This window comes from Plectropomus leopardus, chromosome 6 (genome assembly GCF_026936395.1).
Source record: "Plectropomus leopardus strain MGB_pleo_1.0 chromosome 6, ASM2693639v1, whole genome shotgun sequence".
NCBI classification, from domain to species: domain Eukaryota; kingdom Metazoa; phylum Chordata; class Actinopteri; order Perciformes; family Serranidae; genus Plectropomus; species Plectropomus leopardus.
Genome location: NC_142181.1, coordinates 7941901 through 7969497, shown reverse-complemented (window position 1 = coordinate 7969497; position 27597 = coordinate 7941901). Strand labels below are relative to the sequence as shown.

The following is a 27597-nucleotide window of genomic DNA, read 5'->3' as shown; positions in this document are numbered from 1 at the left end:
TAGCTTTTCTGTGGATTTTTCAGTCAGGGACAGCCCCTGGCATGGAGCGTATGCTCAGAGTTTGGAAGGTCAGTGGGCTCTGTCACTTTTGTGACCACCGCTCAGTGACAGTAATTACAGAATGTGACACATTTTACTTGACATTAGGAGTGCAAAAATAATACTGATATCATTGGAAATCAAGAAAAATTTCTCTTACTAACAGTGTTATAAACAAAAAATATGCTCCAGGGTCAGTATGACTGAAAATGATAGTGCAAGTCAACTTTAAAGTCTGCATGCTCACTGATGGTTAAGAAAGATCTCTACCTCACTTTAAGAAACACTAGAAACAGCCTCAGGCACAACCCTGATGAAGGCAAAAGCGCCCAAAACAATTGTTGAATAAAGCATGGTGTGCTCAAGACAAGTTGTTTGATGTGTTTTAATTTTTAAGAAATGCTTTTAAATTATCTATCACAGCACAATCAGGATTTCAAACACGAGACCCAGATGCATTATTTAAAATTTGGTGGTGAAAAAGCTCCCAAAATTGCATATTATGTAGGCATTCAGTTAACTGTTTATGGACATATTACTAACACATTTTATTTTCTTCTTGACTTTAGAAATAGTAAAGAATTGACTGTGTGTAGATAAAGGTGCAGTGAATAATATAGATTGTAAAGTCTGTGTTGACTGTTTGCAACATCTCACTGGGTAAGCTCAACACAAAGGCAGGGTCACATTGCATGCACAACAGAAAGACAAGTGATTTAGCAAGCTTTTTCTTCACTTTGTGTCAAACTGCTGCACATGGATATTTGTGCATTATTTATAGATTGACTTTGAATGACAAGCTGTGAATGTGCTCGAAACACAGCGGCCGATGAATTCAGATCAAGAGTTTATTATACGTCTAGTTTAATTTGGTGAACAACCTTGAAACAAACAAAGCCAGAGGAGATCAAAAGTTAAAAATGTTTTGACTTAGCTAGAATTCATTGCAAATATGCATGTTCATGATTATGTGCACTAGCACAACATATCACAAAGTCAAGCATCCCATATAGAAGATGGAGTTATGTGACAGTGCCATAGTTTGTTTATAGCCCAATATTAGCTTTTTGCTTCTGGTGATTGCATTTATGCCTCAAAATCCTAAAAGGCTTATTCTTAATGCAATAATCCAAAATCCAATTGAAAACTGTCTTTGGCTTTTTGTCAAGGGAACCAGGTCGATGGTAACCTCCCAGCTGGCACACAAAAAAAAAGTAATATCTGTTCTACTACATAGGGTCAGCTACAGTGAATTATTCATAAAAGCATTCTAACCAAAAAATTCATTGGGCTGTCAAAATGTAAATTTTTCTAAAACAGTTTTGAAGTCCATATTGAAAACGTAAAACAGTTCTTACCAGATTGTCTTGATTAGGAATCAAATGACAGCAAAAGAACGGCATGGGACTAGCATAAAGTGGACATGTCTGTAGAGAGGAGACTATTTTCATTCAGATATCTTGAGATCAGAGGCCAAGGGACTCCTGTTAAATATGACCATGCTGTTTTTCCATTGCAAAAATTTAGCCTCACCTTGGAGCATTATTTCGCCCTCTACCTGAAAAGCTGGAATGGCCATGTTAATGGTCTTCTAGTTTCATATGATACCAGAACATCTCTGTACCTTTAAATGTAGCCCGCTGCAGCCTCTTAAAGACAGGAATGTCAGCCAGTGATTCATAAAATTAAAAAAAAAAAGCATCATGTAAGGGCTTTACTTGCATCGCAAATAATGTGTTAATGCTGACAGTCTAAGTAATATGTAACGGCTTCCTCTTCCTATCCAGCTTGGATCCATCGCTTAGATCGCCAATAACAACATGCCAGGATGGCTTGCAGTCAAACTTGATAAATCATTTTCTTCATAAGAAATAGGGCTATTGCTGTGTTGATTGGCCCTGAGATAGAAGTGGTGTGGGAGACATTTAAAGTATGGATGGTTGGGACACAGATGTTTTGCGAGGGATAATAGGGTTAACTGAAAAGCTACATTATGGCCCGAGTGTGTGCAGCCCATAGAAGTGCAAACCGGACACGCACGCACACACGCGTGCACACACACACATACATTTATGCATATTTGAAATTAGTTTAGTAAATCTGCTTATCAAAGTTAAAGTTACTCTTTTATTTGCCCGCATTTTTCATGCTCCAAAATTTATCATATTCCAAAGTCATTGATCATTATTTGTATTTCTCGCCTCATATCTGTATACGATCCATTATCCAAACCACTTCACCTACACTTTGTGGAAACAGTGATGTATGCTCTCTACATCCTTCATGATTGATTGCATCTTTGCTGCTGACTCGCTTTAAAACAGACTGTACCTTCTTTATTCATCTGTTTTTTGCCAGAGTTAAGGATTCTCCCTCCCCTCTCCATATCTCTGGGTTTGTTTGTGTGGGAGTGAGAGCTGTAGAAGTGAGGAGTAGACGGGGATCACGAGGCAGGGCGATCATTAGACGCCGCGTTGGCTCCATGTTACTTTGAACATCAGTGTCACATACAGACACATGAAAAGATTTTTGATAACACCGCTAAGTTTTAATTTGTATATTAAAGCCCGCTTTTCTGAAGGTATGCGTCTGAACTCAGAATCAGAGCCAAGCGTCTGGTGGGTCCCCTTATGACAAGAGGAGCAATCTGTTTTCATGAGCTTAGGTCCCGAGGCATGAGATTAAATTACTTATTTGGATCCTGGGTTGGAAAAGTTTACTGTAAGTACCTCTGAGGGCTATAGCAGTGGGAAAAAAGGTTATCCAAAGCTTTTCTAAAACTCTTCCTTTCACAGAGAGAATCAAGGTCAGCTTGTGTTTGCATTTAAATCTCTGTTTACAGCCAATGGTTTATCTGAAGAGATGGCAATGGATGTTATGGGGGCAAAGCAGCTGGAATAGACCAGAGCATTTTTCTAAAACGGAGAAATCTCTGATATTTTGTTGAGTTGCAATGTGTTACAGAAAAAGTAATAAAATATTGCTCTCAAGTGGTGTAAAAAATGAGCAAAATGCCATTCCGACCTCTTAAATTTCAGACTTTTCAGTAAGCTCTTAAACTTGACCTGTGTTAGATAAAATACATTTTTGCTCCTCATCTATTTTCACATTATAAATAGTACCAATCGTATTAACCTTGATGTCATTCCTCTTGTGTCCCCAGTTCCAGCCAACATCTACAAGGTGTCAGAAGACATCACAGTGAATGAGGGCAGTAACGTGACACTCAGTTGTTTGGCCAGTGGCAGGCCGGACCCTGCAATCACCTGGCGGCTGCTCAACCCCTCAGGTAAGAATCATCCAATCAGTGCTCATTATCATTTGCGTCAGTCTAGATGTCTGGCCAGTGGTGTGCCAGACTTTTTCCATCATCTAAATGCCAGGTTGTTTTTTCTCTTTTTTAGTCTCTCTCTCGTAGAACATCAACATGCAAATTAGTCAAGAAAGGTTTTCCGATTTTCGTCAGTAGCTCTCTCAATTTTTTTCAGAGACTTCAAATGACATTTTACCTGGACCACAGTGTAAACAACCACCTTTTCAATTTTTTTTAATGTGCCAATAGGTTTTTCAGTTGTTAACATAAACACTTCCAACTTTAAATTCATCTGTGCCTCCTTCCAGTAATACACGACCTCCAGTTTTAACAGTTCAACCTTCTTCTTTAATGGTCAATTTATTTAGATAATGGCTATAGTTGTGTGGTTTTCTTTTGTAAGTTTTTAAACTCATACACATAAAGATGAGAAGTATAAATGGCAGTAAAAAGCACAGAAAATGAACTTACTGTAAAGATTACAGGCTATCAGCTTTGCGTTAGTGAGGGCATGCTTATCTAGCCACAGAGTGAGTATCTTATACAGTAGCTATTCACGTATGATAGCCATGTTGATGTTTGCACATGCTATCAAAGTGTGTACAGTTGGCGTGTTGGTACATCTCCCCACATGTTTGTTCAGATAGTGGCGATACTGATGCTTTGGGGTTTAATCCAATTTCTGAGGAAAGAATAACGTCTCCCACTGCTGATAGTGTGATGGATGGAGATGCTCGAGTTGACAACATCTCAGTTTGATCAGGGTGCCGATTGAAAGCTATTCTATTTGTATGTCTTCATCAATTACTTCATCAGTTTGTCAGCACCGCAGACATGTTTCATCAAATCTGTCTCCTGCACCTGGGAGCTGAACAACTTGGATGGGTGTATTTGCTTCTTTTGTCTGTTTGCATTAAAGAAGAGTGATCTGTTCAGCTCAATCCTGTGCACTGTATGGATCTGACTGGCTGCTTTACAGTAGTGTGGTAAAAGCTCCCATTCAATTTCTTCCTTTGAATCTGAACTTGAAACCCTGAAGGTTCTGGTGTCTCTCTGTAGGTAAAGCTGCTTTGCAGGTTTATACAGCTTTTGTTCCAAGAATATGGATGGATATGTGGATATAGAGGAACAGAAAAAGCAATATCCAATACAAGATATTTCAAGCTGCGATGGACTGGGTCTTACTAACTACACCTCTGCAAGTTTTATACAATTTCAGCCATGAGGTAGCTTTTCTTTTTTATTATTCCCTGTCTCTATGGTATGTCGAGGAAGCAGTGGGCAGACCACCTTAACAAGTCTTTGTTCTTTCCTGAAACAGTGTGACAGAGGGAAAATCCTGTCAGGGTCCTGGCACTATTGGTTCCTGTAAGTCTACATAGGCACATGTGGCTCCAGAGATGGGGGTCCCACAGCATTTGCAAACACTGGCACTGTTTTTAGTTGTTGTTGTTTTGCGAGTGTCTTTCACCATGGAATCCATAAGTCTAAACCAGTTCAAGAGCATGTGGGAGACTGCTGAGAGAGATAATAATGTCTGGCAACCTGTCGTCTCATTGCCTCACACCTTCGCCTGCCTGGACGGTAACGCTCCTGCGCTCAGCTAGCGAGGCTCTAAAGTATTTGCTGGGACCACAGATGTTCATGAGTCACAAATTGCCAGTCTGAGTCGACTCTTTTTCAGAGCCAGGGCCAAGTCTCAAGTCTACAGTATCACTCTGTCTCCAAGGTTTAAACTTATTACCAATATGGCTGTTTTCACAAATCATTCTTACTGCTGATGAATTTTGTTTTTTATTGCCCTATGGTGTAAAGGGACTATTTTGTGATTATTTAAGAACAATGCTCTTTTTTTTTTTAATTTACTGAAATAGGAAGCACCTGCAAAAGGATATGGAGCATTATCAAAATGGTGCAGTAACTGAAGGAAAAGAGACATTTATATGATTAGCGGCAGCTGATGAATGAAGTTTTCTTAATTTAGACTTAAGAAATGTCTCATCTTACATCTTGGTCACATAAAACAATGATAAAATATGATTTACTGGCTAGCAAAGTCAACAATCTCATTAGATGAACAAACAAAAGCTATTCAGTATGCTGCTCAGTGCAATACCAATACCAATACCCTTAAAGTGATATTTACACCAATAGAATGTTTAATTTAATGTCTTTTTTCTACTTGCTTTGATACCCTGCATGTGAATGGATGCTTTATATAAAATAATCCTGAATTAATCCCTCTGTATCTCATGCACTTACTTTTATCAGATGCCACAGGCATGTGGTACTGTATAGCCAAGATTTGAACATTTCCGTGGCACCTCAGCATGCTTAACTGCCAACTATTGTCAAATATACCGCGTTTGAGCAGCTGCAGTAATGTGTCAGTCACATGTTGCACTGAATCAAACAACAGTTGAGGTGATTGATTATACAAATAGTTTTTTTCCCTCAAAATCTACTCATACAAGAGAGTCTCTTTAAAATAAGGACGCACTCCATAATATTTTCTTCAAGTCACATGGGACAACAGTCCACCAGCTTAATGACAACCAGGCCCAGACTGGCCATCAGGAGCGGAGGGACAATTCTCAGTGGCTCGGCCACCTGATTGGCCCAGAGTGTCAGGCCAGTGTTTAACATGCAAAATGAAACAGGTAAATCAAAGGGAAAACAACATTGGGCAGCTACAGTTACTCAGAACTACAGGATGTCAGCCACCCCCGCCTGCTTTTAGTCTACTTGTATGATGTCTGCCTTTCATCACACACAGCTGTACAGTACTACACTACTTGAGTAGATGTAATTTGTTACTTTTCACTACTGCCAATTATTCTGAGCGACCAGAGCTTCATATTTTTAACAATTATCAACTGCTTTGTTAATGAGAAATGATTTTAAGTGAAAACAAACAAATAACAAAATTGCATAACCTTAACCAAACTGTCTAACTTTTTTTAGTATAAAGACATGTTGACACTTTTGAACATTTAGAAAAACCTCAGGGAAACTGTGTACTTTTCCACAAGAATCAGTTACAGCTATCAGCAAACTGTTATGCATATTCAATAGCTTGCAAACATGTGTGACCAGCTCCAGCCACCCTCTTATCTGGTTGCTGATGATTGTTGTTATGCTTTTGCTAAAATAAGCACTTTTTCTAAAGTGCCCATCTCCCACCTCCCTTTGTGGCCGTTGACTTTAAAGAAGAGCACCTAATGGACAGTATTCTGCATGGACAAAAAAGAGTGAATGGCAAAAAAAATGTAAATGGCAGTTTGGTTATTTTGTCAATATCCAGTTGTTTAAATTTGGAGCTGCAACATTTAGTTAATTAATAGTTTACTCAATCAACAGAGATGAATGGGACACTAAAATCAGGTAATTATTTAAGGTAATTTTTAAGTGAAAAAAAATGCTTCTTGCTTCTGAAATATGAGCTTATATGAGCAGGTTTCTTTATCGTTTATTATAATACTGTGAATGTTTGGGTTTGGACTGTTGGTCAGGCAAGAAAAGTCATCAAAGACTGGATTTTTTCCACCATTATCTGACATTATTTAAAAAAAACCATAAATCAGTGAATTACAAAATTATCAATAATGAAAATAATCATTAGTTGTATCCAAATCAAAGTAAGCTCACCTGCCAGTTTATGACAATTTGGTAACCACAGTGTTAGCAGGCCTACAGACTGTCTATTTTCAACATAGAAACAAATAATTAATAAATCTAACTCTGGTAATGAGCAATATTTCATTCAGCAAATGATCAAATTTAAACTACAAACCCCATGTAAAGTTGAAATCTTGATGTTTTTTGGGTTGTTTTGTGCATTCAAGTAGCATGCATAGGTTGGCGCATGCGTTTTAACACCGCATTCCATTAAGCTGCCCAGGCGCACTTTTCATCTATGCTTGAGACTGTTAACAAGGAAGTGTTTATGATAGTAGCAAGGTTAAAGCGAAAATGCATGTGTTTGGCATGAGCATTTGACTGGATAAATAATACTGGGATTATTGTGCATGAGCTCTGTGAGAATTCCTAAAGAAATGTTTTGATATAGTTTGGCTCATGTTAAACATGGACCCCGTTTACCCCAATTTATCAAGAATTTTCTTATTGTTTTAATTCTCTGTTCACTCTGGAAGCATGCAAATAATAATAATGTTTTCTTCACAAATTCAACATAACATGAGGTGAATAATTAATATATGAATTATTATTTTTTGAGTGAAGTATTCCTTTAAACACAAGAGGCAGTGCCATGATTTAATCACATTAATTCTGCCAATAAAAAGCAAAGCAATTTATGCCAAAAGAAAGGCTAAAAAAAAAGATTGCTAAAAAGATTGCTTCCAGTCAAACTGACAAAATTGTAAAACTCGAGAATTACCTAACCACAAACTGACAAACTCACAATAACAACCCAGAAAGTCATCAAATTGCAAACTGTAACAAATCAGCTTGTGAATACGTCTGTTGAAAAGTTTAGTCCATAAAACTTATTTCCTCCGAGGCTCAGACATTTAAACCTGAAGCAATGCTATGCTATTCATATAACCTGAGTGACAAATGATGCCTCCAATGCTGGAGTTTAATGTTTTCAGCCAACTATCTAAATTGGTATTCCATCCCGGGATTTGTTTATGAGATAGTTAATAGCAGGGTTTCTCATGGCATCCACATTGATTACAGCTGTCATCTGTTTCTACGAGGCCATCCAAGCTGAAACTACTCTTTCTCAGCTCTGCATCTTATTTCTCTGCTATTGTTGCCTCCGTCGCTGATTTATCACGACGCTAATTAGATTATAACAGATATGCTATCAGAATCAGAATAAGGTTTATTATCAAGAAGTGGGCTTTCACTAACAAAGTATTTGCTTTTGTGTTTGGTGTACACAATAAACTTACCATGAACATATTAAGGGGGAATAAAAATAGAGGCAAAGTCCTCCACAATAGAAAAAATACAAAAAAAAAAATCTTTAAAAAACACTATAACATAAGATTCTTAATGATAAAATGACATGCCAGATCATTTAAAAGATTAACATAGCATTTTTCAAAGCTGAGGATACGTGGTTAGACTCCATCAAAGACACTGTTTGTGTCATTGAGGCAAGAGGTCAGGCAGGTTATTGCTTGCACATCACTGAGCTGCACTTGTAATTAAGGGATTGTGGGACTGAATTGAACATTTTTTCCCAACATCTCAGAATACATTGCGAGAGCAGATCTGAGGCAGAGATTTTTGGACCTGCTGTGTCCAGACCGCACAGAGCCATCAGATGAAATGTGGAATACTGTGGCTTCGTAAATATTACAACCCCTTTGAGCATGATCCAAGGTGACAATGAGGCAGGAGATACTTCATTATGAGTATGAACATGGACCTCGGCAGGAGGAGCAAACAAGGTGCTCATTAAAGTGGTACACGCACCAGTTCACCCAGAAGGTTTTATTCATTGTTTGGCAGATAACAAGCAAAGTGTAACAATTACAGCAGTCACAAATAATAGCCTGAATGAAACTGAATGTCATTATTAACTCTTTTCTTCAAACACTCAGTGTACAAAATATTAAGTGGCCATTATCTTGAGTTGCAGCATTTATTTATTTGTTTTTGTGATACTGTCCCCTCATGAGAAAACAACAGAATCATTTGTTTCAGTGCCCCAAAACAACATATGTTTTATATAAAAGTGGTAAAACCCTCTATCAGTAATGTTTATTATAACAAAGCAAAGGAGGAAGTGTTGGTACATTATTATAGAGCAAAAGAGTGAATGGAAACTGAGGGAATGGGAATTTTTTCCCCTAGACCAAGAGCTTTTTTTATTGTAACAATGATGATCAAAAATCTCTAATCTTAAAGGAATACTTTAGCCCCAAAATAAACTTTGGATTAGTGATGTCTCGATCATGCTTTTTTGCACCCGTTCCTAAACTGAGCCATTATTAATACTGAATATCTGCTGTTACCGATCCAAAACTTTTATTTTCCTGGATCTAGATAATACAGCTGCACAGTGTACACTTTAACAAATACAAGTTGTTCCTTGATGGCTTTTTAAATTCATAGCCCATAATCATTCCGACAATAATAATAATAATAATAATAGTAATAATAACAACAACAACAACAACAATAATAATAATAATAATAATTATTATTATTATTGTTGTTGTTGTTGTTGTTGTTGTTGTTGTTGTTGTTATTAATGTCTCGAGGGAATGTCTCTTGCGCTTCAAGAGTTCAGTGTTTGTTTGCAGCCTGTATCTCAGAAACCTGAATAATCTGTAGTCTGTTCAGTGTTTATTTTTGTTGTCTACACATCTTTTGGGGTGAATAACTCTTCATTAATAAATAAGCCACATTTGCTTTTTGCACTCAGGGATTTTGTTTCACTCTGCAGTGGTCAGTGTGGCTGTAGTAAGCTGGGAACTAGCCTCCTCAGGTCCCTCCTCTGAGTGGGGCGGAGAAACACCAGTTGTTACAACTTTTGTGTTGTTTAAGGTGGAACCCCATGACTTAAATTTGTTTTTGGATTAATCGTCCATTGGAGGCATGCAAGAAAATCTAAATTTTCTTCAATAAAGAAGTAATAATCACATTATGATAATATACAGATACAGATTAAGAAACCCACAATGTTTTCCTAACTCTTGTAATGGTAAGTGTAATTCTGTTAATAAGAGCTTGAGATTTGTTTTTTTTTTTTTTATTTTTATTTTAATTGGAGGACTTTTTTTTCTGAGCCTAAAAGTCCTCTGACTGCCCTTGTCTCTAACGAGAAGATATAGATATATTTCATGAAACAATAAGCATTAATGACTTTTACCTGGATTCCCCTCATCAGTGTAGTTTATCATGAGAATATGTGCACGGAATTTGAGAATGAAGCCATCAACAATATCAGTTCCATTCTGTTAGTCATGATAAGCAGCTCAAAGACCACAGGACATACAAAACCAACACATCCATCATATGTCTCATTACATGGCTGTCTCATTAAATAGGATCCTTGGACCACAGCCTCCGAAGGCAACAAGGGAGACTTTGAAGATCTAAGGCAGAAGGGAGCTTATGATATTGTCCGCAGAGGCAGTGTGACATCCGGTCTACCTGTGTGAGATAGTGGCCAATGCTGTAGGTGCATGCTGTGCAGTACCTTGTAGTTTTTTGGGTTTTTTTTGTGTTTTTTACTTTTTATTAAACAGTTTTTGTTCAGCCTCTGCGTGGGCGCTGCTGTGAATATTGACTGTATAGCTCATTGCTTGGACTTTTGCGGTGAATGATCAGCAGAGCACGGAGGAATGGGGGTAGCAGAGGTGAAGGATATTCAGTGGGATGGGAGGAAGGACAGTAGATAAAAGAGAAGAATGTCTGTGTGTGTGACAGAGAGACAGCAAAAGCTTGAATGCACATGTGCGTAATGTGTCTGTTGTCTGCGTCACATGTGCTGAGATCTTGCAAGCATGTTTGTGTTGATGTCTTTTGCTGTCCGCTTCCAAGTTTCAGTCCAGTCCTGTGTTTTGTTGGGTTTTTTTAAACTCCCCTAGAATTGTAGCTTAAGGTGGTAGACTGAAGCTCCCGGGTGGTAGGAGGTCGTCAGAATGGCAGCACCCTGTCGAGCATGATGACGGGGGAAATGGAGCCGCTGGTCAAGCAAGGAATCCTTCACTGCATGCCTCCCAGACCACCAAAGTAGCGGTCAGACAAGTATGAAAGATACATGCCCTCTGGCTGCCTCTGGTATTCCATGACACATGGCAGACCCACACAGAGCTGGGAAGAAGAGGTGAAAGCTATGTTATCCTCAGGGAGTGAGAGAATGAGAGAGGGAAAAAAAGAAGTTAAATGACAGGTTCGATATGCATACACTGTGACAAAGTGCTGTGAAAATATGGCCAAATTCTAACAGTTATGTACTGTTTTTCCAAAATACAGTCAAATACTGTTGATGCTTTTTGGAGCCAAAACAACAGCTAGCATGAACAGCAGGCTGCTGTGTGATTTTACAGCATTATAAGGTTTTTTTTTTTGCTGCCAGTACTTAACTGTAATTCCAGTGTAAAATTAGTTACAGTGTAGGACTTAGAGAGAAAGAAAAGAACAGTGTTTTAGTATGCAAATGGCCAGTTTCATTGGATGTTCAATCATTCCCATCATTAGTTATAGTAACTCCAGTAGTTAATTAATGTTCAATTATGCATTTGAGATCCTCTCACCTCTCTGGTGTAATAGAGTTTGTCAGTCATTTAGCGTTGCACGGAGGACAACCACAGCGAACCCTGGCTCCACTCAAGCAAAGACACACACATCTGGACATCTGAGGAGCTTATACTCAAAGTAGTAAGACGTTGGTCATTTAAATTCAAGTCATTAAGACGCCTTGATGTATTCAGTATGCTATGCAGCTAAATGGACCAATGGCAGTGTCCTATAACCACAACGGTTTAACTTCCTTAACACCTTTTATGTCCATCAGCAGTTATGTTTACTGTCACAGTGTCCTTGAGTAAAACACCCAATCCTTAAGGTGTTCTGGATAAGAGCATAGGCTTACTGTAAATGGTAAGCCATGAATCTATCACAACAGTTTCATTGCAACAAAGACATCTGTCCAAATGAATTGATTTGGACCGCAGCCCATGCTCCTACGCTATATGATCCGGCTGAATATTGAAGTCATAACCCTTTTATAACAGTGCTTGGCAGGGCGGCCTCTTAGAGGTTTGATGCTGAGTGCCCTTGACATTCCTCCTACACCGGCCTCGGTTGTGTGTCGGCCATGCTCCAAGACCAGGCTCAGGAAGAGTCTCCCCAGGACTGTCACCTTGTCTGGAAAGCCTGTTACTCTCTGCAACTCTTTATCTATCCATCTTCAGCTGTCTTCCTCTCCCTCATTTTCACTCTCATTGTCTCCTCCTCTTTCCATCATCTTTCCATCTCTTCCTTTGGCAGAGTATGACAGTCACTTCAATTGTCCTTTCTGCACCTCATCTCACTGTCTGGGGAGAGGCATGGAGCTAGAGAGCGACACACACACATATACACATATCTCTGGCTCTCAGGAGGAAGTGGAGCTGGCAGGAGTGCAGATACATAGGTGCCACAGTAGTGTAACTCCTGTGTAGTAGGAGTGGATGAGAAGATTAGGCAGGAGACACACACACACACACACACACACACACACACACACACACACACACACACACACACACACACACACACACACGCATCATTGTGTGCCAAGCTGTCAGTGACAGAGAGTCACTGACAAGCCTGCTGATTGTGGGAATGAAGTGTAAGGTGGTGACAGGTCCTTGTCAGAGCAACCTAGGTCAACCCTTCTACTCCGTGTCTCCACCTGTGTGTGCGCGTGCGTGTGTGCGCTCTCACCTGGGAAGCGAGAGGAAGACAGCTGCTAATCCGTCTGTCAGCAGGTTTCAGATCTGCTGACTGCCACTGTTCCCATGTTTGTTTACAATCAGCATCATCAGCAGCTGGTCTGGAATCAGTCTGCTGTCACGCGGTGCACAGGACATCACGAGCACAGCTTGCCCTGTGTCTGCCCAGCCTCATTAGGTGTAGTCACCGCTGGGCTGGCAGGAACACTGGAGCTCATACTTGCTTAAAGTCACAAATGTACAGACACTCAGCACTTTTTTTTCCTCAGTCCATAAGCATTTTTTTCAAGAGCCCTGAGTCACAGGCAGTAGCCTGAAGGAGAAGTGAAGTCATGATTCAAGGGTTTCCGGTTTGAATCCCTAAAATAGTCAAGTCACATGATCTTCTCTCTATTTTATCCTCACTCCACATGCCCTTGAGCAAAAACCCTTGTTTTTCCAGTAGAGTTATTAGGAAGTCAGAAGTGAAATAATGTGTTCCTGCTGGGTAGCTCCCTGACAGGGAAAAATCTAACTAAATAAATGAGTCAAGAGATGTTATAAAGGTTTGGGAACAGGCTAAATAATTTGTTCTGGCCTCATCAGAATTCAACTTAAGTGAACACCTATGGAAGTGATGGTGTCCATCTTTCCGGCACAGGCAGCCCTCACTAAGAAAAATGACACCATAGATCATTTGTACAAGCAGCCTATATTTGTAATTACTGTAGGCAAGACTCAAGTTCCTGTAGAAATTATGATGGGAGCAAAAGAAGAAGTCAAGTGATCTAGTATAAAGTACGGCTGCCATCAGAGAGTTAAATCAGCCCAAGACCCCTCAATCAACTAAGAGTGTTGTTTTTTTTTTTTGTTTGTTTGTTTGTTTTTTGTCAGTCAGATTACAGTGTACTTTTGGAGGCGTTTCAGTCCCCAGAAATAGCTGCAGAGTAAATACTCCTCATTTTCAAGCTGCTCTCTGGAACGCAAAGTTGCGTTTCCGAGGATAGTTAAGGCATAATCTGACCTACTCTGACCTACTCTGACTTACTCTGCGTCTTAATGACTAAGCCTGAAATGCTTACCTGAACCAATCTCCCTCTTCTTGCCTCACTCTAACCAACCCAACCAACAAAGGCAGCCAATGTACTAGCCAATGAGAGGAAGAGTAGGAAAGGTCATGCTTTTGCTATTCTGGGAAAAGTAAATTAGTAAATTTGCTTCTGGTACAAACAGCTGTGACCAAGGGTGAGTCTAAGTGAGATGGTTGCAGCAGCCCGGAGGATGAGAGGCGTTGCCGGGCAGGCTCTGAGATATAGTTATCATCTGCCTTCTGCTTAGAAGTGGTGAATTGACAACTCACAGTAACTTAATAAGATACAGTGTCTGGCTTTTGTTTGATATCTAATGTCGATAAAACATGTTGTTGCACATTTTGGATCCATTGTTAGCATAGCTCGGAGAGTTGACAGCTTGTAGCTGTTATCTTGTTACACAGAACCTCATTCAAATGAATAGCTGAATACTTGTATTGAAAAGGCACATTTGATTCAACTGACATAATCCTGTGTTGGGTACAGCCCTTGTGAAAAAAGTGGTAACGTCTGCACAGGGAAGTGGTTGGGTTGGTGAATCGCTCAAACAAATACAGGACTTTACCCCAGGAGTCTGTCCCTTGTGAAACAGTCAACATTGAGTTCCATCACATCAGTTCACCTATTTAACGTCAAACCGGCGCATAATGTCACATAATCACTCTTTTTCATCACTGTGAAGCGTTATGTTGCATTTTGACCCGAGCTGTGCTGACCTTTGTGAGGACATTAGTAAGGACAAACTGATGAGCAGCATTTCTGAATGTAACCATAAAATAAGAAATCATCATCATGAATAATATAAGCCTTACAATTTAGATACACTGTCTGTTCCAAAAACACTTTTTGAGTCTTTATAGTGATAATTACTGTGAACAACATGCTCACTGTAGCCTGTGGGTCTTTGAAAAAGAAATTTTGCCTGGCAGGCTAAACAAAACAGATCTCAAGAGATTATAAAACTTGCAAATAGAAAGAAACTGACATTATTGCTAATTGCTAATTGCCAATAAAGTTACCTTAGGACACTGTTGGTTTTTCTTCTAAGTTTAACCATCTGTGCGTGGGCACTATAAACCTAATTAAGACATGGTTTCTGTCATTATTTTTTCTTACAGATGTGGTACAAAGGAGTGTCTGTACTGTTTAGGAAAAAATAGATATTTTCAAAATATTATTACTTTTTTTCTTGAAAAATTCTGACTTGACTGTCCTATACAAGAAAAGTTTCTCTTTAAACTACTACTTTGTTCTCAACTTTGAAATTAATTTATTTTCTTGCAACAGTTATGTGGACAGGATTTTGTCATAGAAAGGGCACTGACACTGGTAAAGCTCTATAATAATATACAATATTGTAAAAAAAAATCTGTGTCACCTGTCAGTTACAGTACAGAAGAACTGAGATATCTGTTTACAGGAGGCGAGTGATATACAGCTGATTATGCAGATGCCATGTTCAGTAACTAAATGAAACTGATAGAGTCATGGTCAGTGGATTAATGAGTGCACATTACAAGGGTAGAGCCTTGGCCCTGCTGGCAGCTCATCTCTTTAATCGCATGCATACATACACATCCTTGTACCTCTATCTTTATGTGTGCCGTCTGACAACATTTATTTCCAAAGTTGAGCCTCACTTGCAGAGATGCAATACAGTTATGAGTTTATCTCACCGTCAATGTCACATTCTGGCATAAAAAGTGCGCAGATGTGTATGAATGATGCTATTATCAATAATACTACCTGGACTGCATTTTTCCATCTACATAAAATTAATCGTCTACGCCCCTCTCTCCCCTGCATCCCTGCAGTCTAAACTTGTTCACAGCCTCGTCACCTCCCACATCAATTACTGTACTCTCTCCTCTTCGGCCTCCCTCACAAATCCCTGCATAAGCTTCAATTGGTTCAGAATTCAGCCACTCACATTATCACCAAAACACCCTCATTTCACTACAACACCCCCATCCTACAGCAACTCCACTGGCTCCCGGTTAAATTCAGAATAGAATTCAAAATTCACCCGTATGCATTCAAGGCCATCCACAACTTCACCCCTCCTTACCTGTCAGATCTCCTTCACATCGCCATCTCCTCTCGCTCTCTTAGATCCTCCTCCTCCATCCACCTCACTGTGCCCCCCGCCCGCCTCAGCACCATGGGGAGCAGAGTTTACAGTCACTCTGTTCCCCAACTCTGGAACTTACTCCAACCAGACTTCCAAAACATTGACTTTCTTCCTCTCTTCAAATCCAGACTCAAAACTCACCTGCTCAAGACTGCTTACTCTGGGTAATTGCATTGTTACATTTTATACTGTGTGTAGCTTTTATCTGTTGTTTTATTGTAATTGTTTTATCTCAGTAAAGTGTCCTTGAGTGCTGAGAAAGGCGCTTATAAATAAAATGTATTATTATTGTTATTATTATTATTATTATGTGTGTGTACAAGTCTTGGCATGCACACGTGTCTAAGAGTGTACACGACAGAGAAAGGAAAGGAGATAGCTCGGCTAAAACCAGCAATAGAAGGGTGAGCAGTGGCAGTCCATGCCTGACCTTGCTATCCTTGCTTAACACAAAGCCTCTTCTCCTATGGCAAACGCAGGCCCACTGAATACATCCACACAGTAATGAGAAGTCTTCCCACAACAATAGGCTCGATCTGTTTATCAGCCAAGTGTAAGAGAAAGCGCACAACCCAACTACCCTTCATGGGAATTCAATCACTAAACCCTATTCTGTTTTATCAACAATTAATCTCCTTTTTAAAGCCTCGGACTTGAATAGGACAAACAGCAGTATACAGCACCACACAATGCACGGCCACACTGAGAGAAACCACACGGAAGCTGCCGACAACAAACAACAAAGGCATGTGAGGGGTGGAAGAAGAAGGAGAGAGTGGGAAAATGAGATAGAGAGACGAATGACAGCATTGAGAAAAACAGACGGCTTGCACCGCTCGGCTGTGCATATCATTTCTTCGGCTCAAGAAGCGGCAAATAAACAGCCGTCTTGTTTTTGGCTCCAACACCTGTGTTATTTCTGCACCGCCAGCAGCGGTGGCAGCAAATGGCTTGTGAATAAAAGTGGAAGTTCTCCTTTTGTCTTCAGACCGTTTTAAAGATTTTGTTCATGTAGGATTTCTTGTCAGATATATGGAAAATACTGCCATGAGACACTGGGATTTAAAGACATTCCAGGTTGCAAGTGTTGATGTTATCATTGAAAACCAGTGCCTGACACATTGAAAGCACATGCATTTGAACTTCGAGTGCAGTATCTCTTTAAGATTGCGGTATTGAGCCCTATGGATGGATATTTGCATTGCATAGTGTGTTTGGTTTTGGCAGCACACTGTCAATAGAGTCATAAGTGAGCTTAAGATTCATTTAGTTTCTGAGCTCAGTCATCTTTTCATTATCTCCATGGGGAGGAATGTGTTGATGAGGATAGTTACTCTGTAATTATGTGTTGACCCATCATTTAAATCACACCGACTCCTGACAGGAAGATAGCTGCCATGTGGCTGTGTTAGATAAAGCTAGGACCAACTGTCCAAACACAAATGCACACATGGTCAAACACACGGCAACATCAAATTGGAGGGCGCACACACATACACCCGCCAGCGCACATACTGTCACACTCATGCAGACAAAAGAAAATAAATGTCGCAGGGTCTTTTATGCTACTCGACTCTGAAGTTTCTCAAATCAGCTGCTTAACATAAATTAGCATTTGCAAAATAAATGTAATGTTTCGCACTGTGGTAAAGTGATGCTGATGAATGATGCATGAGGATATGCAAATGAGCGCCATCCAGTTGCCAGCTGAAGTTGCTGGTTTACGATTCACCTCCCTCCTCTTCCTCTCTCTCTCTCTCCCCCCTCTGTGGTCCACGCTTTGCTTTGGGAGGTGGTGGGAGGGCATGTGGGCACGCATGGACCAACAGAATACTCCCATCTCACTGCTGTCCCTCACTCCTTCAGAGTATTTTTAATTGACATGGAAACCTTGTAGTCACTCACAGAAACTTAAACTTTCCAGCGCAATGCAAATCAGTATCCAGCAGGCATTTGTAGAAGTGTACTTCTTCCAGGCCCCTCAACTCTTCCCAACTCGCTTACAAAAGCCTGCTGTTGCATATCCCAGAGGCCGCAGGGCTTTCAACAGTATAATGTGTGGAAAAAGACTGCAATTATATCCACTGTCTTTTCAGCATGGGTAGTGCCAGGCTGCTTGGCAAGGCAGTGAGTGGCAATTTAAGTTAGTGTCCAAGAAGAGGTGGAAGGTGGCTTTAAAGGGCAGTTTTACAATAATTGATGCGGTGTCACGGTTCAGCTTTGAGCATGTTGTATGGAAGAGCATAGGTTTGCATATGGATGCTAAGGATATGTCCCTACCAGTATTTTAGGAGGACAGAACTGTCATTACCAATATCTGAGTGAACTTGTTAAACTCACTCACATTATCATCATTCTACAATGCTGTGCAAAAAACATGGGATGAATTACATCTTGTAGTGATTTAGGAATGGACAGTGCTTTTTTTTCCTGATTATGCTTGATCACAACTGTTTTCAGTAAGTTTTGTTATTTCAACCTGCTTCATCAGAGAGGGTCCTGAACTGTGTCATGTGTCTGTCAGATGGGAATACTACCAGAGCAATAACTTAACACTGAGGTCTCACTGGACACAGAAGTCCCCCGATATATTAATTGTCACACAGTCATCAGTCAGCAAAGACATTTCTACCATAACATGCAGGAAGTGAAGTGTTTGAAGCTCGGAGATTCATTGGGGAGGACCTTTAGACCCCCCACCTAATGTGTTGCTATTTATGTTAAAATAGGATTCCAATAAATGTCGTAAGCTTTCCAACAATAACAGCCGGAGAGACAAGTTAGCTGAAGTGCTTGATTCAGCTTTATACAGCTACAATGCAGCTCACTGTATAACTGAATTACTCACAGATGTTTCCTGTGATTATTGTTGTTATATGGTTTCCATTTACATTATCCCACAGAGTGATTTCTTTCCCTCTATCTCCAACTCTAAGAGGTTAAACCCACAGAATTCCAAACTCCCACATCAGCTCCTAAATCAGTGCTTTCTACACTGAACAAAATGTAGATGCAACACTTGTTATTGCTCCCTTTTTCACAGGTTTATTGCAATTGAAAAAACATCACAAACACAAAATTGTGGCACATTTTAAGGCTTAGCAGTTTTGTTGCATAATGATAGCTGCATCCTAATGGTGACACACAGTAGAGCATTTATATTTTACAGAGAACTGAGCTCAAGTTTACATTGTTGACAGAGGGGATGATTTATCTGCGGAAACTCCAAAGTTCACTCGTCTAAAACAATGTCTGCGACCACAAGTTTCTATTCCAGTTAATGCTATTCTTTCCGAGACTATGCATCTTGCCACCTATTCCCTCTGTGCTCCTCATTGTGAATTCTATTGTTAGAGTAGCTCAAGGCTACTAACACTTGTCTCCCCCCCATTTCAAGTATACCAGGAGAGAGGTCGCAGAAATGCGCTTGCAACCGAAATATAATCAAAAGACATACAACAAACGCTGTGCTTTTTGGCAAGCATTCAAACCTCTGACCTGCATCCACAGATGTACAGGTGGAAGAGGCAGTGCACATGTGTGTGTACTTTTGTGAATGTTGAAAAGGGAAAAAGTAGAGAAAATGTTTTATAGATGTTGGTACTGCCAAAAAGCAGTTTCAAAGTAAAAAAACATCTGTCTGTCTATCCATCCATCCATCCATCCATCCGTTGCAATTTCAAAATGTGCAATTTAAAAAATTTTAAAAATGCAATTGCAATTCAATTTGCATAATACAAATTGTTCAAAGAACCTGTAGCATCTAAGACTTAACAGTACGTTGGCAACTGCTGATTTCACCAGCAATAATGACAACTGATATACTAACTCATCTACAGCTAATTAATGTTAACTCAGTGTCATTTTTTATGTTTAAAAAATAAAGAGATGGTTGTGTGTTCCTGTTGTTCAAAAATAGTGGGAAGTGATGCTGTTTGAATCTTACAGTTAAACTAACAACACATTATATCATCATTTTAATTTAGCCAATCACCTTAAAAGCTGTGAATCGAGACCTCCAGAAATCAGAGCTGCAAAGCAAATCGTCAATGAAGCTAATGGCAGCTCATTAGCTTAAGCTGCACATTGCTGTCAGCTGTATCAGTAGGGGACAATCTAATATCAACAACGTCCCATATTACTAACAGTTTCTTATTAGAATAGAATGAAACAGAATAGAAAACAGTTTACTGTCTACTTCTTGCAAGCAAAACACTTAAAGACTTTATTTGCTTTTCATGTGCAAAATCTGCAATTAAAAAGGATACATTAAAACACATTATGTGACATCTAGACAGGACACATTCAAACACATTTACATTAAAACACAATTCAGACCAGTAGCAACATTTAAAGGAGCATCAGGTACTTGATGGTGAGGAGTAAGTCAAGGTTAAATAAATAGATGTAAATTGCTGTGTGCTGAGGTGGCAAGCTGGCTTCAAAAAGTGTCTGACCCTGCTGATTATTGCCAAAACTAGCCAACTATATAACCAGTTTGGTCTCACTCCCAGGGCGTCAAAGAAAGCTACACCAGGCTATCAACCAGCTCAACAAACATAGGACCTTGACCCAGGAGACAAGTGTTTGTGTCCCATGTGAAACTCAAAAGCAACCATTAATTATTTCATTACATCATCATCACACACATCATCATCACACACATCATCCAGAACAATTTACTAATATGTTGCATATAAGGCTTTTAGCCAAGGCTAATTTGCAAAACCCTGTCCCAGGTTGGGCAGGGTTTGCAAATTAGCAAAACATAACATCCTAAAACATGTTTCAAATTTGGCGCATAATAAATAGTTACATTAGCATATTTCATAATCTAATACGACTTAAAAGATTTACATCACTAAAACTATATTGTGAGTGTGTGTGTGTTTCCTAATTCATGGCGGAAAGTTTGTGTTTTACATAATGTGTATGTGTTTCTATAAGTAGGACTGTGGTCTTTAAGAAAATATGTGTCCTTATGTCTGTGAGTGTCTGTTATGCTGTTTGTGTCCTTGTCTGTGTATGTGTACCTGAGTGCAAAATCAGTAATCAATGATCGCAGGTTTGGTTTTGCTTCAGCCAGTGTTTCAGCTTTCTTTAAATGTTTACAGCTCAGCTTGTGTTTTTAGTGAAGCATCTTGACAAAAATTGACCTGATGGATTTCTGTGAAACTTTGCAAGGACAGTCATGGTGCCCAGAAGATGAATTCTAATTTTTGTGACCCTCTGATTTTTCATTGAGCGCCATCATCAAGACAATATTTGGTACTTGCCTTCAGTATTTTACAAAAAACCTTCAGCAGTAATTTTTGTTAATTGCTAATTAGGTCATGTAATGTGTGTTAATAAGTGCTTAACATCAACACATAAGCATGCTTATATTTTTCTAAAAAAAAAAAAGAAAAATGTTACTCCTTGTACGTCCTTTACTTAATCTTTTCTCTCTCCTCTCTGTCACCTGCTCTCCCTCTTCTCTTCAAATTAGCATAGGAATGTGATGATATAGTAATGCCAGGATTCATGGGCCTTTTCTAATGTGCACATTTTGAATCAGTCACCGCTCTCAGTGCTACTTGAAAACCTTCAAGGGAATGTGTCTTCATCCCAGTTCATGCATGCACGCTTCCTACTCACTATAGAGACATTACGCCACCACAGACAGACGTCGGCATGTGTGCACACACATGCACACATATACTGTAGTCACAAACATTCTAATCAATTCCCTCCAGACAAGATTAACCAATCTATCTCCATTACGCTTCATTAAACAGATAACGTGAAGCACACACTTCATGTGCAGGAAGCTGTATTCTCCTGTGGGCACGGACAAAGACGCATGAAACGTTGTTTTGTAATTAATTGTTTCCTTAGACAATACACAACGTCCCATTCATCCTTCATGACTGAGTTGCTCTCTTTACACACCAGGTGAAATTACTGACAATTAATTGCTGTGCGTAGAAAAAAAAAGTCGAGCCACTTTCTCTCATCTCTCATTTGAATTCTCTTTCCTCCTCTCTTCTCTCTTCTTTGATCTTTGCAGTCACCTGGTTTTCTCTCTCTGTGTATCCAGCACCAAACCAAAGCAATGAAGGCGAGATCTGAGCTTCAATGCAATTTCCATGGCAACAGATTTTCAATCATACCTCTCCAATCACGTTACTCTAGAAGTTTGTCCAGGGAGAGCTGAATATGATCTGGTTTAGACTTTGATCATGATCCCACTGATCTTTCAATCAATATAAAATGATAGTGTATGAGCTGACCTCCATCTCCATCATCACTTGATTTAGATCATTAAGTTATTTTTCGCTTTCTGTTTCAAACACCAGGGCCTCTTTCTTTGCAGAAATTTGGCGTTTGAGCTTCAGGCATAAATAAAAGTCAGACTGAGGGGGATGTTGTTACCTGGTGTTTTTGTGAGCTTAACGGCATGAAATAGCACAGCATTTGTGTTTGTTCACCAAAGCAAAACAGCTGTTTTTCGACTAACCTCCCATATCGGAGTCCCTGAAGTTGCTCATTTCTAGGGTTGCAGAGCTTGGTTCTCGCAGAGCCTGCAGCCCCTCACTCGTAACATGAGCATGAACTTGCCCACAATTGAGACTACTGACATTTACTTTTGTCATAAACAGTGCATTTGCCACACTCACCCCCAGAGATCTCCTCTGTGCAATTTATTTCCACCGCCAAGATTTCATCATTCCTTATTTTCTTAGATTAAGGGAAGAATCACTTGATGTTATTGTAGTTATTACATTTTCTGTCCTAGGAGACACCCTCCCTCATTCAGGGCAGATAATTTTATCTTTCTGAGAAATATCCAGAGATCTGCATTATTGCCGTATTGGCTACAAGCTGATGATTCCTTATTAAATTACTGCAATTTCCAATACTTTCATTTTCTGTAAGGTTGAAATGTAGGTAGAATGGATGCTCAAGAAAAATGAAAAAGCTGTACATCCTTGTATTGTGTGAAAACAGGGTATTATGCAGCGGTAATTATCACACCTTTTTTTCAAATAATTTACAATGCCATACAAATGAATAAACTGTCATTTAAAAAATAATGATGTCAGCGTCATCACCCAATTGCTACCTTTAGATATAATAAGACGACACAGTACGATTGCTATGACAGCACATACAATAATGTGCCATTTCCTCCTCCTGACCCACCCGCAGATCTTTAATAAGACATAGCTGATTGTTCCTAATGAGATGTCGAGACGCTGTGTTCTTTACATGGCTAATTAGCCCGATTGCTCATTAAACAATTAGTCAGATATCTGACTGATAGTCCCTGTGGTTGTCTTCCACTCAGTTCAGATGTTTTGTCTGACATTTGCAGACATTTACTCCTCTGTTAATTGAAGCTTTCAGACAAACTAATACAAGTCAGCTTAACAAGCTGCTGAATATTAAGTGCGCTTTCAGCTTAAGAGTCAATCGAAGTCATTCAGTCTGAGTTTCCCAGCATGTCCTGACTGTGAATTTGAATTAATTTGATGTGGAATATGAGTGTGGAAGCATGTTGTAGTTCAAATTGCTGCTTATTTATTTGAGTCCCTCATCAGAAGCAAGTCTCAGTGGATTAAAGTTGGCAGCGTGCTTTAACCCAAGTGCTTTTCGGATGGTCAAACAGTGTGTGAATCTCACCGTGCTCTCTATTGCTGCTGGTCATGGTTAATCTCTATAAACACATATCTGCATATGTATGCAGAATTTTCAGGCAACGGAGGAAGATTGTAGTATTGGAAGTGGTCTGGTTTTCATTGGTAGTCGGAGAGGTATTAACCATCATGTTTGAGCAACAGGTTAAAAGTCTGTGTGGAGAGGTTGGACGCATTGGCCAAAAAGCAGTCTGAGAACCCACCTATTGTCTGACAATGATGTAGCCTAAGCAATTTGTCTGTTTGTTTGTTTGTTTTTTATTATTGTTGTTTATTTGCATTCATATGCAGAGATGTTTTATAGAGACGAGGAACTCTTTGCTGGTATACTCAATTGCTACACCGGATCTCCTGAAATATTTCTTCCAGAGGCTTATCTTCATCAAACTCATAGTCAGTGGGTTTCAAGATTGGGTCAATGAACGTATTTTTGTTGAATGCCTACAAAAGGCTGTCACTGGACATAAATGTGACATCAGAAAGATATTTTACTCTTATGTTGGACAATTATTACATTTTGATTGGAATTAAAATAAAGTTGATGATATTTTAAATGTCTAAAGATGTTAGGATAGCACACTGTGTGTGTTAACATGACGTTTTGCAGATTTTAAGTTTTATTCTTCTTACCTGCCATTATTCCATGTCAAGCTGCCATTGGCATGAGATGTTTGGAGGACTTACTATTTGGTTACTTACCATCAAAACTTAAAACTAACCCAATATCAACATTATGTGCCATTAGTTTTCCACATTAAATTGGCGTTGGCATTAGATATTTTGCTGACATTGAATTTTGGTAACCTAAATTCAACCAAAAATAAACATTTAACACTGTGGTAGCCAGCTTGGTCATGTTTTATTTCTTTAAACAGGCTTGTGGTAAAACAAGTTATATGAAGTACTTTATTTACTACAGCTTTATTTATATAGCACCTTTAAAACAGAGTTTACAAAGTTCTTTGACAAACAGAACAAAGCATTAAAGATCCATATTTGATACCAATGTGAACTGTTAAACATGATATATTGGCAATGATAAAATTGCATTCCTCTTTGAAGCGAAACATACACTATTTTGGATGCAGTACATCTCTGAATGTTCTGAGTGTATCTTGAATCCAAATCACATGGGCCATTTTGCTTGTTCTTCAATAAAGTGTCTTGTGTCCTCAATGCTAATGGTGACCATGCCAAGCTGGCGTGGGTGGTGAAATAATAGCAGCAGTCTCAGGGGAGGTCAGAATAAATTCTTGTTTTTTATTTGTCTTTCCAACTGTTAAAAATACAGTTGATATTAAATATCAGTTTCTATAACAGGAGTAGTAGCATGTAACAAATATCTGCTAAAATATCGAAAGTGTATAAATACTGTACATGTGTGCATACTTCTGAATGAACTCAATCTGTATGTTTCCAGTCTTCATGCTAAGAAAAGGCAACCAGCTGCTGGCAAGAGCTTCATAACTAATAGAAAGATATAAGAGTGGTATCAGTTTTATTGTCTAACTCTTAACAAGAAAACAAATGAGTTTAATTCTCAAAATTTTGAAAAGTTCAAAAGTTCACCTGCATTTGGTTGATTTGGTCCATTCGAAGTGATGGCCAGTTGATTATGCTGATTTAGAATATGTGTCAGAGTTTAAACTAAATGGATATTTGATTACTGTGGAACAAATTCAAGCATAAATGTTGTCTTCATGCCATTTTCTCCTGTCTCCTTTCTTTTGTCTCTTTCTTTGCTCCCCACTTTCCTGCCTCTCTCCAATCCCTCCTTCATCCCTCTTCTATCTCTCTGCAGCAGAACCGCTGGATGGAGAAGAGTACCTGGACATTATAGGTATCATGCGAAACCAAGCAGGTCGCTATGAATGCAAGGCCAGCAATGACGTTGCCACGCCCGATGTCAAATATGTCAACGTGGTTGTCAGCTGTAAGTAACCCCACACTGCAGCTCTTGCCATTTTTCATGTCCAACAATGATCAATGATTCTCACCACATCTCATGTCAGAAATATCACAAGATGATACACTCAAAAGATGAAAGCATAGGCTATAAAAGTCAAGATTGGATTAAGTGTTTAGATGTAGAGTGGCAGAGAGCGATGGCTGTGTCTTCAAAGTTTTGGAGCACCCTTCAGTCTTCTCAAGATGAATCCTGGTAGACATAGAACGATCTCCCTCTTTGATTGCAACTGTCATTTCCATGGTGATTTTCACTTACCAGCGTCATTTAAGAGACACTTGGCATTTCAAAACAAGATCACCTAATTACATCTTGTCAGGCGTCCATGTTGGATCTGACGAGGGTAATGCACAGGTTGGCTGCTCAGGATTGATGAACAGCTCATAAGACATCACAAACCAACTCCTGCCCCAGAGGAGTTATAGAATTCTCTTTGATCTGAACAAATCACATCTGGCTGGTTGCCCATTTTGTACTTTAGCCAAGTCTAAGTGCCTGAATGAAATGATAAAGATTTCTATATTAAACCATTTCTTAGTTTTTAATCCCAAATGGAAAATGGGCATTAATCCACAACGGACATATTTCTGGCCGTTGTGATGTTTGCAGAAATCATAACGTGTGATGACTGTTAATAAACTTGATGAATTTGAAGTTTTAGCACTGATTACTTTTCTAAGTCTGTCCCCTAATTATATGTCTTACATTGGGTCTTGGGGCTTGAAGGCCTTAAAATGGACCGCAACTTTACACTGCAAAATGTAAAGAGACTTTCATTTAATCAAGCTTATTCAAGATATATCTGTGTTTATTTGCTTTTTTCAGTGAGGTTCCATACAAAGCATATATTGTTATATGAAAGGTGTATCCCTCTGTCCCGATGACCCTATGCAGACAGACTACTCGGCCAATTAAAATGAATGATCTAGTGTGTAGGATTAAGTGGCATCGAGTGTTGGGGTTGCAAAACTTGGTGGTCAATACAAAATGCAAATGGCTCTATCTAGAGCCAGTGTTTGGTTTGTCCATTCTGGGCCACTTCAGAAACAACATGGCAGACTCTGTGGTAAAGAACCCACTCCATATAGAAACGGCTTATTCGAAAGTAATGAAAACACAACAATTCTTAATTCCAGGTGAATATAAGCTAATGTAAGCATGGTTATGAATATACCATCTGTGCAAATAGATGCCCTTAAAATCCTACACGCTGAATCTTTAATGACATCACATTGTTAGGAAAAAGAAACACTTTTACATAAGAACTGGTTTGGTGATTGGTTTCAAGATGTAACTTACATCAGCACTGTGTGACTCTGCAGACCCCCCAACAATAAAGAGGACCCAGAGCTCAGAGACTCAAGTGGGCCGCATCGGGGCACTGCAGTGTGACGCCACCGCTGTGCCCACACCAGAGTTTGAATGGTACAGAGACGAGAAAAGGTAAAACTTGACACACATTTACACTCCCCACATCCCCAATGTCTAAAGACAGATCGAAAGACTTGGCAGTCACTAGATCGAGCATAACACTTATTCAAGATGACATTGCAACCTCCTTCCATGCAGATTTTGGCTTCTTCCCAATCAAGGACTATGAGTGTGTTCAAGCACATAAACTGTATACAACCATTCAACAAGCCATTAAATAGAGCGTATGCCATTAGTCTCCTTTATCACAAACAACCATATCAGTGTAAGACTGGTCCACCAAAGCTGGCACCGCCCCTACTTTAAAGCTCCTTTATTACTGTAATAACCTCCTTTAACTTTTCCAAGATGGGAAACCTTCTCTCTCTTACATGTCAGATTACTGGAAACAACAAAGTATTTGAGATAAAACTTCACAGCAAAAGCTTTTAGGCTACTGTATGCATTGCAAAACTTATGGAAGGTTTGGTCTTTAGTATCAGGGCTCAGTACTTTGGCTATGGTTTATTTCTGGTGAATTTTGTATTGAAACATTCAGATTTGTGA

At 39.3% G+C, this 27597-nt stretch overlaps 1 protein-coding gene across 2 annotated transcripts in view; it reads left to right on the top strand.

The window, feature by feature from the left end:
* lsamp (limbic system associated membrane protein) overlaps nt 1–27597 on the top strand; it is a 496316-nt gene that overhangs the window by 454168 nt on the left and 14551 nt on the right. For both annotated transcript variants that reach the window (XM_042486243.2, XM_042486242.2), the window contains 3 exons: nt 3203–3328; nt 25456–25587; nt 26943–27063. In XM_042486243.2, the coding sequence (XP_042342177.2) occupies nt 3203–3328; nt 25456–25587; nt 26943–27063 (379 nt within the window). The remainder of the gene's footprint in view (nt 1–3202; nt 3329–25455; nt 25588–26942; nt 27064–27597) is intronic.